At 46.7% G+C, this 13111-nt stretch overlaps 1 protein-coding gene across 1 annotated transcript; it reads left to right on the top strand.

Annotated features, from left to right (window-relative positions):
- Positions 1-3783: 3783 nt before the first annotated feature.
- rpl27 (ribosomal protein L27) lies at positions 3784-12791 on the top strand. Its single transcript, XM_072487280.1, has 5 exons — positions 3784-3941; positions 4687-4769; positions 7112-7281; positions 11555-11665; positions 12640-12791. The coding sequence occupies exons 2-5, from the start codon at positions 4689-4691 to the stop codon at positions 12686-12688; spliced, it is 411 nt and encodes a 136-aa protein (XP_072343381.1). The 5' UTR covers positions 3784-3941; positions 4687-4688; the 3' UTR covers positions 12689-12791.
- The last annotated feature ends 320 nt before the right edge of the window (positions 12792-13111 follow it).

Below are 13111 nucleotides of genomic sequence, written 5' to 3'. Positions count from 1 at the left end.
TCCGAGATCGCTGAGCTCGTTACAGCTTCTTGCACAGATCAGATTTTAATCGCTGCAGCATTGGCGATGGTGCCTTCAGCTGCCTAGACTAGCTCCAAAGACGGGAACGCCCTAAAATCTCCACCTTCCTAACTCTCTCAGCCTTTTAAAATAATCCTTAAAACCTGCCTCTTTGCTGAAACCTTTGATCTATCTCCTTCTGTGGTTTAAATTTTGATTAAAGCAGATTTTTTTCTGCTAATTTAAGATGCTGTATAAAAACTTGTTGTCATATCTCCTTTTGACGCTTGGTACCAAATATTATTTGATAATGCTCTGTGACATGCCTTTGTACATTTTACATTAAAGGCACTGTGTAAATGAAGGTTTCTCTTGTTGTTTGCAGTAGGTTCCCGATGCAGAAAAGTATGAAAATCACTGGCCTGCATATCCATTTCTAAGTAATTAAGTGTACATGTTGTCCATACTTTAGCAAGGCAACCCCAAACATTCAGGGCGGGATTCTCCGAAATGGAGGCAGAGTGTTTGCGCCGTCGAGGTTCACGACGGTGCGAAACGGCCCCTATCCCGGCCGATTCAGGGCCCAATAATGGGCTAGGAGCAGCACCCCGTCATTTACCCGCGCCAGGCCTTGGCGCCGCGTAAAGGCGGCGCCGCATACATGACGCGTCACCCGCGGATGCGTGGTTGCCGTCCTCTCCGGGTCCGCCCCGCAAGATGTCTGACGGATCTTGCGGGGCTGCGGAAGAAAGGAGGTCCTCCTTCAGAGAGGCCGGCCCTACGATTGGTGGGCACTGATCGCGGGCCAGACCCCATTTGAGGCCCATCCAGGCCGGAGAATCGCGGGGGTACCGGTGAATCGCCATTTTGGCTGTCTCGGGCAATTCACTGTACCGCGTCGCACAAAACGCGATTGTGCCAATCTGGCCGCTTCTGTGAATCGCGGGATGGCGTCGGACCGGCGTCGCGGGAAAATTTGGCGACCCAGGCGATTCTCCCAACCGGCGCGGGAGCGGAGAATCGCGCCCATAATGTTTCAGCTTGTGTTGCAATGACAACATGTCTAAATAACATCATTAAACATTTAATCGCTGGTTCCACCAATCACGAGCACAGCTTGGAAAATTACAGGCTCACCATTTCCTAAGATAAGCTTCTTGTAAAAGACTGACTGGCATACTCACTGGATCCCTACCAAATACTCCAAATAATGAACACAGTCGTCATCGCCTTGAAGGACAAAGGAAGGATTGTGGAATCACCACACCGCTACTTTGGCATGGACCTCACAAATAAATAAAGGACCTAACACTACTGCCTCACGGCGCAGAGGACCCAGGTTCGATCCTGGCCCTGGGTCACAGTCCGTGTGGAGTCTGCATATTCTCCCCGTGTCTGCGTGTGTCTCACTCCCACAACCCAAAGGTGTGCAGTGTAGGTCGATTGGCCACTCTAAATTGCCTTTTCATGGAAAAATAATTTATTTAAATGAATAAAGTGCCAAATGAGAAATCACAAAATAGAGGATGTCCACCAGGGCTCATCTTAACCTATCCTCATTCAGAAGAAACTAATGGCTCCAAAGATGTGCAGGTTAGGTGGATTGGCCATGCTGAATTGCCCCTTACTGTCCAAAAGGTTAGGTGGGGTTATGGGGATAGGGCAGTTACGTGGGCCTTGGTAGGGTGCTCTTTCAGAGGGTTGTTGCAGACTCAATGGGCCGAATGCCCTCCTTCTGCTCTGTAGGGATTCTATGATTCCATGATAACACCATAAAAACAAGTTTTTTTGAATATTTTGCAGAAATATATTTATTTATATTGATTTATTTATATTCATTTCAGTATCCCTAGTATTGTACTTTGTATTAGTGTTTACTGCGCAGTGTTTTGCTTTGCACCGATTTCCAAGTGGTTTAGTAGTTGTTTTGGGTTGTTGCACTGTTTTGCCTTTAACCCGTCTCACTTCCTCCAAACCAAATTTTTAGCTATGGGTATCCACATAGGTCCCAGTTTTCCCTATCTCTTTATGGGGTATGTAGAACAATCCTTGTTCCAGTTCTACTCCGACCCCATCCCACAATTCTTTTATTAACTCATCGATGACTGTTTCGGTGCCGCTTCCCGTACCAGCCTCCCCGAACAGGCGCCGGAATGTGGAGACTAGGGGCTTTTCACAGTAACTTCATTGAAGCCTACTCATGACAATAAGCGATTTTCATTTCATTTCATTTCATTTCATGTTGCCGTCTGGACCTGGAAAAATGTATAAATTTTGCTTCCTGTTTTCACCCCTCTATCACCTTCACGTGATCCATCTCTGACATTTCCCTTCCCTTCCTTGGCCTCTCTACCTCCATTTCTGGGAATAGACTGTCCACTAGTATCCGTTACAAGCCCACCGACTCCCACAGGTACTACAGCCCCACACACCCCACATTCTGTAAGGACTCCATCCAATTCTCCCTCTGTTCCGGTGATGCCACTTTCCAAAATGGTGCTGCTGGCATGTCTTCATTCTTCCTTAATCATGGTTTCCCACCCACTGTAGTCGACAGGGTTCTCAACCGTGTTCGACTCATCTCTGCACCTATGTTCTCACCTCTTTCCCTCATTCCCAGAACCGGGACAAGGAAGGTCCCCTTTGTCCTCACTTTTCACCCCACCAGCCTCCGCATTCAAAGAGCCATCCTCCACCGGTTCCGCCAACTCCAGCATAATGCCACGACCAAACACATCTTCCCCTCACTCCCCCGCATTCCGCAGGGACTGTTCCTTCCAGGATACCCTGGTCCACTCCTTCATCAGCCCCAACATCTCACCCTTTTCTCACGGCACTTTCCCATGCAATCGCAGAAGATGTAACACCTGCCCCTTTAGCATCTCCCTGCTCAGCAGCAAAAGCCTAAACACTCTTTCCAGGTGGGGCAGTGCTTCACTTGCACCTCCTTCAATCTGGTCTATTGCATTTGCGGCTTCAAATGCGGTCTACTCTACACTGGAGAGATTAAACAGACTGTGTGACGGCTTTGCAGAACACCTTTGGTACGTCTACAAGCAGGACCCAGACCTTCCTGTTGCTTGCCTTTTCCAGTCACCATCCTACTTTCACGTCCACATGTCCGTTCCTTGGCCTGCTGCAATGTTCCAGTGAAACCCAGCGCAAACTGAAGGAACATAACAGCACCACATCTTCCGATTAGGCACATTACAGCCTTCCGGACTTCCGATTGTGAACTCTCTCCTCCACCTTCACCCCATTTTTATTTCCACCAACTTACTTCCATCGATCCGTTTTCCCCACATCATTGTTCTCCCTCCCACCCCCACCCCACCCCATTTGGGCCATCTGTTCCCCGTTCCAAGTTGTCCTTTGACACACTGCTTACCCCTTTTCGGCCATGAACACATTCTGAGTTCTTAACGTGAAACTATCAGCACCCTTCTTAGCCATTTACAATAGTGACGTTTAAGGGGCGTCTTGACAAATACATGAATAGGATGGGACTAGAGGGATACGACCCCGGAAGTGTAGAATATTTTAGTTTTGACGGGCAGCATGGTCGGCGCAGGCTTGGAGGGCCGAAGGGCCTGTTCCTGTGCTGTATTTTCTTTGTTCTTGTTGTTCTATTATCTGCCTTTTGCATTCGTCTTTCTGTCCGTGACACCTTTGTCAATCTCCACCTATGGCTGGCGGTCTATCCCCCCCCCACAGTATAAAACTGATCCTATTTCCAGTTCTCTCCAGCTTTGACAATGAGTCATCGAAACATTAGCTGCCTTCCCTCAACAGAGAAGCTGTCAGGCTTCCTGCTCCAGATGCCAGCAGCCAAGCGGAAGTGGCGTGACGTCAGCGGGGGACGAGTGCAGTCAAAGTTCAACGCGAGCCGGGCAGCTTCCTTTCGGGCGGGCGGCGGCCATTGAGCAGCAGCAGCGGAGCCGGTGAATTGAGCGAATGTGAATCCGTCTCCATCGGCGGCCGGGGCGCGGCGCACCTCTCCCGCTCCGGCCCCGCGTGAAAGCAGCCGCCCTCCTCCCAGCGGCCGGCGCCCTATTTGTGGGCTCGGGGCCCGGCCTGGGCCGCCGATGGGATAGTTTATTTTGGGTGTGTGGGCTGACTTGCCCGGGGCCTCCGGTGCGGCCTCCACCCCCCCCCCCCCCCCGGCCTTTCCCATTCCTACCTCGGCAGCAAGACCTCCGTTTACACCACATGGACGGAGCTCAGCCGCCGGCAAGACGGCTTTCCAGTTTTCTGTGTCTCCCATGCAGGGAAACTGACTGGCAGCCGTGGGTCATACACTGTCAATGCTGAAAGACTCGCACCCTAGTGAGGTTGCCTGACTGTGTGTGCGTACACATCACAGAATCCACATTCTGAATCCAGCATTGCACTCATCAGTGGCAGCATGTGTGGAAGGCCAGAAATCTAATTTATGTTAGCCCCCCCCTGTCATTTCTCAAAGTGCTTCACAGCCAATGAATTACTTTTGAAGTTTTTGGAAAAAACAAATTAAGAAACAGCAAGGTACACGCACTTGCACTATGAAATGAATTGCTGGTTAGATCCGTACTCAGTGGTGTTGATTCGCAGGGTGAGCACTGATCACCTCCCTGGGAGATCTCCCACCTCCTGAAGTTTCGACTTCCTACCTTGTTTTTTGGTGACATGTCTGCCTTGCCTTTACAGAAATGGGAAAGTTTATGAAACCTGGGAAGGTGGTTCTGGTGCTGGCCGGACGCTACGCTGGCCGCAAAGGTGTCATCGTGAAGGTACCCTGTCTTTCCAGTTATGATTATAGTTAAGGGATAAACGCACTAGGCCTTATTTAATTCATAGATTCAGGCCGGGATTCTCCAATCCTGCGGCCAAGTTCTGATGCCGGCGTCAAAAGTGGCGCGAGCCACTCAGGCGTCAATGGGCTTCCAGGCCCAGGTATTCACCCCTTCCTAGGGGGCTAGTACGGCGCCGCAGTGGTGTCCGCTGCTCCGACGCACCACGGCCGGCGTGAGTCCACACATGTGCGTGGGTTCCTGTCTGCGCCTGCCTACTGCCATTATGGCAGGGGCCCGGCGTGGAGGAACATACGCTCCCCACGGAATTTGCCCGCCCCAATCGGTAGGCCCCGATTGTGGGCCAGGCCACTGTGGAGGCCCACCCTCCCCAAAATCCGGAGTCTGCGCCCCCACCAGGATGGCCCCCGCAGCCAGAACTCCGAGGTCCTGCCGGGTGGGGCCATACATAACCCACGCCGGCGGGCACTTGGCCCGCCGAGGTGTGGTGACTCGCCGGGGGGTGGGTGTGCTTTCAACGGCCCCTGACTGGCTTGGTGGCGACGCTAGATAATCGGCGTGGCGTGGTTCCCACCCTCTTTCCCCCCCCCCACGGCGATTCTCCGACCCGGGGGGGGGGGTCAAAGAATCCCGTTCTTAGACTTTCCCCAAACAGCTTTTTGCAGCTGGTTAACTCTTGCTGCTTTACCAAGTATTGGGCACTTGATGGGTGTTTTGGTGGGAGCTAAATAAGGCGGCTTTATATTTGCTGATCAAAGTGGACATCAAGGCAGGTGTTTCTGCAGAGCGCAGCAACATTTGTGGAGTCAGTTGAATCACTAAAAATTAGTATGTCGGCACATCATGCAATTAGGATACCAAATGGTATATTTTTTTTTTTTTTTTAATAAATGTTTTATTGAAAATTTTTCCCCAAACAACAATTTTTCCCCTCTTACAAAGCAAACGCAACAATAACAATACAGAAATTTTAAACAATACACAAGTAACAAAACCCCTTTATCTTTGACCTAAACTAAACCCCCCCTCCCCCCCCCCCTCCCCCCCCCCCCCCCCTCCCCCTGGGTTGCTGCTGCTGGTCATCTGTCTTCCCTCTAACGTTCCCCTAGGTAGTCGAGAAATGGCTGCCACCGCCTGGTGAACCCTTGAGCCGATCCTCTCAGGGCAAACTTTATCTGCTCCAGTTTAATGAACCCCGCCATATCATTTACCCAGGCCTCCAGTCCGGGGGGTTTCGCCTCCTTCCACATGAGTAGGATCCTGCGCCGGGCTACTAGGGACGCAAAGGCCACAACGTCGGCCTCTTTCGCCTCCTGCACTCCCGGCTCTTCCGCAACTCCAAATAGAGCTAACCCCCAGCCTGGTTTGACCCGGGCCTTCACCACCCGCGAAATCACTCCCGTCACTCCCTTCCAATACCCTTCCAGTGCCGGGCATGCCCAAAACATATGTGCGTGGTTTGCCGGGTTCCCGCCACACCTCCCACATTTGTCCTCCACTCCAAAGAACCTGCTCAATCTTGCACCAAATGGTATATTGGCCTTCTTCACATGGGGTTTGAGTATAGAAGTAAAGACTTTTTGCTGTAGATGTAAAGAGCCTTGGTGAGAGTTCACCTGGGGCATTGTGTACAGTTTGGGTCCCCTTGTCTGAAGGATGTACTTGCCATGAGTGCAACAGAAATTGGCGGGAGACTGCTTTAGGAGGAGACTGGGTCTGTTTTCCAAGGAGTTTTGAAGAATATGGGATGATTGAAGCTTTAAAAATTCTTACAGGGTGTGACAGAGTGAATGTAGATAGAATGTTTTTCCTGGCTGCTGAGTAAAACCAGAAGACATTATCTCAGGATAAGGAGTAGACTACTTAAGACTGAGACGAGGAGGAATTTCTTCATCAGAGGGTGGCGAGTCTTTGGAATTCTCTACCCAAGAGGGCTGTGGAAGTTCAATCATTGAACATGTTCAAGACAGAAATTATTAGATTTCTGGAGACTAATGCCATCGAGGGATATGGAGGTAGTGCAGGAAAGTAGTGGTGTCTATATGCACTAGGGTCTTCGAACACGATCAAATTTTGTATGCCTTCATTTCTGTACTGGAGGTCAGCCTGTATTGTGTGCTCGAGCTGTAGAACTCATGACCATCAAACTCGAGGTGAAAAGTGCCACTTGATTCTGGGGTAGGTTTTACACTAATCATTTGGCCTGGCAGCAACTGAGCAGGAAACTAGCACAAGTGCCCAGAGTGTGGTAACTAGACTGTTGGTAGTGGCTGTTCCCATATTGTAATACTATGAACTAAATATTGTGCTTCATCTTGTAGAACATCGATGATGGGACCTCTGATCGACCCTACAGTCACGCTCTTGTTGCTGGTATAGATCGCTACCCTCGCAAAGTGACTGCCAAAATGGGCAAGAAGAAGGTAGCCAAGAGGTCCAAGATCAAATCCTTTGTGAAAGTATACAACTATAACCACCTGATGCCAACCAGGTAATAGTCAGAACGTACATCATTGTGTGCGCAGATCGTATGAGTTTATTTGATGATGTAGTGATATGTTCAGAAGGGCTAGACAATCACTCCTATATAGAAAGCCAGATTCCAAGGTTCGGGGCTGCACTTCCATTATAAAATTCTCCGATATGTGATGTACTACAGAGCTTTCCAGAACTTGATTTGCCCAGTTAACTGGTGGTTTTAAACAGGATATCAGGAATGTTGAATTGCTGGATAAGAGCCTTTCGGATCCAATGAGTGGGTTGTAAAACTTGGTATTCGAGGTCAACTCAAGTGCTTGATTTAACATGTTATGTGAAATTCTATTGCCATTCCATAGTGTTATCCTGGGAGCTTTGGTGCTTATTGTTGCTGTACCCTGTGGGGGAAAAAGTAGCTTGGTACAAGTGGATGTGAGGAGATAATTTAAACCCCGTGGATGGTGGTGCTCCATGCCATCTGCTGACTGCTGCATGTCTGGGGACAGGTGAAAACAGGGATGTGATTCAGTTGGTTATTCTCAGTTTCTTTTCATTGTCCTTGACCCATACTGCCCCTTACTCAAAAGCTTGGTACACCTTGTCTGAAATTTGTAGTGTTTTTGATTGTAGAAGTAATTGTACTGGGCATTCTTAAATTTTGTATCTGTCCAGTTGGGACATTTTGGTACAGAGAAAAAGCAGCTCGTCAAAATGTCACATGCATTTAGTTAGAATGAAATGTAGCGATGGGGGCCGAAATGGAAATCAATCATTTTCCATTTTGCAAAAGTGTGTGCAAGGATGAATAGACTGATTGCTGTTATATATTAGTTGGATACTACAGAATTAATGTAGAAGGAATCCATCTACTTTAATAGAGAATTAAAATGCCAATTTGAAAGTTGCATCTTGGCTATCCAATTAGTTGTGGTGTGGAATGTTATGAAGGTTGCGCACTGCATGAGTAGGAGCTGGAGTGTGGGTTGATTCAAATATTTGGAGCATTAAATTACCTAAATGTCACTGACCAATTTTACTTGTAATGCTGCAATTGTCAAATGCTTCCTGCTGAAACACGCAGTGCACTTCTAAACATGCAGTGAAAATAATGAACATTTGCCTCTATGCAAACCTAATCTTCAAAATGAAAGATGCTCTGGTTAAAGACCTAACTGCAATTGTCCAATGGACTTTTAGTGGTTGCATATTTTTCTTTGTTGAATGAAGTGTAGCCTTCATTTGAAGATTGAGACCTAACTTGGGTGCAAGTTTTTTAACTTCCCTCCTTGAATTTGGTGGACAAGATAAGAGATTATTGTTGGGAAAATGAACACTTGCCTCATTAATATTTGCACCATAATGGTACCTAATGACAACCATTAGAGACACACTACAACTACGGGAACATTGCATTATATACAGAACCGTATTCTGGGGAGTAAAGGAAGGGTCCCAGATGTTCAAACACATGATGCACAACCAGCAGGGGTTTCTGATCAGTAACAGGAATAACATGTTCTTTTTGCTCTTAAGAGGTCTATGTCATAAATAGTACAGACAGTGTACTGGACTCTTCGGTACCTTCCCAGGATTAACGCACTGAATACCACCAAGTCCCAATTTCAGCAGTGTTGGGTTTACTTTTGCACAGCTGAGGCAAAATGTGTACCTGGCATGTTGCTCTTTTTAGCTTTAGTCTATTTGCTCTGTTTAGGTCACCTTTGCTCATGAGTCGCCGGGTATCTTTATGATACCGCCACGTGGTTCAAGTTCAGGTTATGATTAATAATACAGCACACCGCTTAGTAAGGATTAAAACAACGGTCATTTATTATATACAGCAAGCAATATTAATACCCTAATACTACTTTCTATATAATAAACCTATCACTACTGGCCAATACTTAACTTGGGAAGAGCCCACCAGGTCAGGGAAACGAATGGCTTGACCAATCTGATCTGGCCCGCGGGATTCAAAAGGCTGTTACGGGTCGGTGGCTAGGTGTCTCTACCGGGTAGCGATCGCTGGATTCAAACTTACTGCTGCCGGTGGCTGGTCTTGCGAAGGTCTCGAGCAGGCGAAGATGAGAGAGAGCTGAACTTGGACCTTCACTTTTATAGGGCCCAGGGGCTTCCCGCCTTCCGGGGCGGCCCTTGACCCTGAGTCCCAAGTGATTGGATTCTGTCCCCAATCTCTGGGGTCGATGTGTCCAATGGTGAGGCAATTCCTCGATCGGGGGGTGGTCGCTCACCTGTCTTTGTTTCGGCCACTGCAGGCGCCGACAGGTCTGGCCCGGTATTCAATTGCGAATATATGTTGCAATTGTTCCCGGGGATAGCCGATTTAACTGTGGATGTCTGAATAGATTGGCTGCAAACAGTCCTGAATGCAACTGTGAATACCTGGGTTGATGGGCTGTTGATAGCCCTGTGTATCGATCTGGGCTACCTTCCCAGAGCCGAATATGCAAAACTGTCTGCAGCTGCCTGCTTGTGTCTTCTTGGCTGCTTTTCCTAGCAGTCTTTCGGGTTAGCCGTTTTAAACTGGGTTTTGGCCAGATTAATCGGAACGCAGCCATTTTACATGGCTACAGGCAGCTCCTGGGTTGTAATGTAGAAAACAACAGGTGGCACTTGTGACAGAGAAGCTCCCATTGGATATGTGTGTGGTGATTGATATTAGAAATCAGATTTCAGGGGCGGCACAGTGGTTAGCAATGGGACTGCGGCGCTGAGGACCCGGGTTCGATTCCCAGCCCTGGGTCACTGTACGTGTGGAGTTTGCACATTCTCCCCGTGTCTGCGTGGCTTTCACTCCCACAACCCAAAGATGTGCAGGTTAGGTGGATTGGCCAGGCTAAATTGCCCCTTAATTAGGAAACAAAATAATTGGGTACTCTAAATTTATTTGAAGAAAAAAAATCCGATTTCACATTTAGCCTGTCAACAACCACGGAACATTATGTTTTTCTTTTGTACAAATCATGTATTACGGACAATGCTGGTGAGGTTACATTTATTATCTAACCCAGTTGACTGAAAAGTACAGTTGTCATGATGCATACAAACATATGAGATTGGAGCAGAAGTAGGCCATTCGGTCCCTCGCGCCTGCTGATGAGATCGTGGCTGATATCTTTGTTTCAAATTCCACATTCCCATCTACCCCGGATAACCTCTGATTCTCTTGCCTTACAAGAATATATCAACACTCAACTTGAAAATACTCAGTGAGCCTGTGTCCACTGAGTTCTGAGGCAGAGAGTTCCAAAGTCGCAAAACCCTCGGAGAAAAAAATTCTCCTTGTCTCTGTCCTAAAAGGGCGACCTCTATTTTAAAACCGTGCCCCCTAGTTCTGGACTAACCCACCAGATGAAACATCCTTTCCACAACCACCTTGTCAGTACTGTTCAGTATCTTATCTACTTAAATCAAGTCACCCTGACTCTTCCAAGTCCAGTGGAAACAAGGCAAGCTTGTCGTACATTTCGTCATAAGACAACCCACTCGTTCCCGGTGTCAAAACCGTCTGCCAACGCATTTGCATCCTTTAAATAAGGAGACCAAAACTGCACGGTGTTTGAGGTGCTGTCTCACCAATGCCCTGTATAACTGACGCATAACATCCTTACATTTGTGATAATCTCGTAATAACATTCCATTTACTGCCTTAACTATTGACTACTGAAATTATGGAGCTGGTTATTCAAAATCAATGGGTTTCCTTTTGAAACTTTCCCCTCTTAAGTCATGTTGGCTCCTTTTTTGAATGTGATTCTACAGATGCTAGTTCTCTTCCAGTTCCTTGTCATTCTTTATTTGTAATTCTAGGCAGTGAATGTTGTTGAGCTGTTTGACCTTTGTGGGAGGATGGAAAATAAGAGTCCTGTTCACGTGTGATGTTCTTCCATCTGATGCACTGGGGCCATCTTTACCATTCCTGCCACTGCTCCAGTTTCCTGCTTTTTAAAAAAAATATTTTTATTGACACAAGTAGGCTTACATTAACACTGCAATAGAACTCCTACAATCACTACAGTGCAGAAGGAGGCCATTCGGCCCATCTTGTCTGCACTGACCACCCCCTCTCTTCACTCCCACGCCCCCCCCCCCCCCCCCCCCCCCCCCCCACCAAAAGCGCACTCAACCCAGATCCACTGCCCGATCACTGAAACTCTGGACTTGTGATATTAAATGCCATTTGTCAATGAGCCATTGGCAATTCTTGGTATTCGTAAAGTGTATTTTTCCTTTTGCTGGATCTTAATTATTTTCTTTATTTCCAGGTACTCAGTTGACATTCCCCTGGATAAGACCATTGTGAACAAGGATGTTTTTAGGGATCCTGCTTTGAAACGCAAGGCCAGGCGGGAAGCCAAAGTAAAGTTTGAGGAAAGGTATGAATAAATGTGGATTCAAGACTAAATTTAAGACTTGTCAAATAAGATGGGGGAGCATTTAAAAATATTTTTGTCTTTTTAATAAAACAGATAAGAGTTTTTTACTTGGGGGCATTTGTCCATTTTACTTGCTCACACTGTAGTTGGAAGGTGGCACTAGGTTAATGATCAATACTGCCTTTAAGGCAACTGCTATGAAAGTGTTGTACATACCCAGCAAGATGGCTGTGCAGTGAATATATTCGTCCATCTATATAAAGAGAAGGAATAGTCGCTGTTTAAAAGCGAGGTTGGCGACCAACAGACAGGTTAGATTGGATTTGCTTATCGTCACGTGTACCGAGGTACAGTGAAAAGTATTGTTAGGCTACAGTTCAGACAGCTTCTTCCATACATGAAAAGAAAGTACATAGGGCAAACATAAAATACGTTTTTAAGAGATTCTTATATTAAAATATTCAGGTCAGTATGTGGTGCTCTAACCTTGGAGCTGTGTGAATGACTTTCCCAAAAATACAGGCTGCAATGTTTTATTTGCTGTGCAGGTTCCCCAAGTTTAGATAACCATGCTCCGTAACATTGTGCAACAGAATAATCCTCGTTAGGTGTTGACTGGTGACATTTTAGTCTTAACCGAGTTTGAGGCGCTCAACTAAATGATTTCCAAAACAAGCTGTTAAATAGTGCAAACCAAATAGTAGATACTATATTTACCTCTGAATCCATAGACTGAAATAAAATATTTAAATGTAATTTTCCCAAATATCAGTTTGGCCTGCCTTGCCACGATATCTTCTCAACCGATGAATGTTAAGAACAAACTGATAAGTTTTGCCAAGGTTTCAGACCTAAGCACTGTTGTGGCTTAAGTTGAACATTTAATATTCGTCTGGATTATTGTGGTGTTATTGTAAAAATAAAATTGTTGTTTCTGATGTTTGAGATGTTAAATAATATTTTTTTTTCTGCAGGTACAAGACAGGAAAGAATAAATGGTTTTTCCAGAAGCTCCGATTCTAATTTTATTTCGTATAAATAAATATTCAATTTAAATGTTTTGAGTATTGGTGTGGTATGTGAATAAATTTACTTTGTTTGAATAAAGGAATTTTGTTGCTTTGAAGTGTTCGGTATTGCCTTCTAAACCAGTGATGGGCAACCTAGGCCAGTGAATGGGCTGCACGAGTGGCTCTCCTTCATCTTTTTTTTTTCCATAGAATTATCATAGAATTTACAGTGCAAAAGGAGGCCATTCGGCCCATCGAGTCTGCACCGGCTCTTGGAAAGAGCACCCTACCCAAGGTCAACACCTCCACCCTATCCCCATAACCCAGTAACCCCACCCAACACTAAGGGCAATTTATCATGGCCAATCCACCTAACCTGCACATCTTTGGACTGTGGGAGGAAACCGGAGCACCCGGAGGAAACCCACGCACACAC

This window comes from Scyliorhinus torazame, chromosome 21 (assembly GCF_047496885.1).
Source record: "Scyliorhinus torazame isolate Kashiwa2021f chromosome 21, sScyTor2.1, whole genome shotgun sequence".
Classification (NCBI taxonomy): domain Eukaryota; kingdom Metazoa; phylum Chordata; class Chondrichthyes; order Carcharhiniformes; family Scyliorhinidae; genus Scyliorhinus; species Scyliorhinus torazame.
The sequence above is the reverse complement of the archived record's forward strand: the minus strand, read 5'-3'. Positions and strand labels throughout refer to the sequence as shown.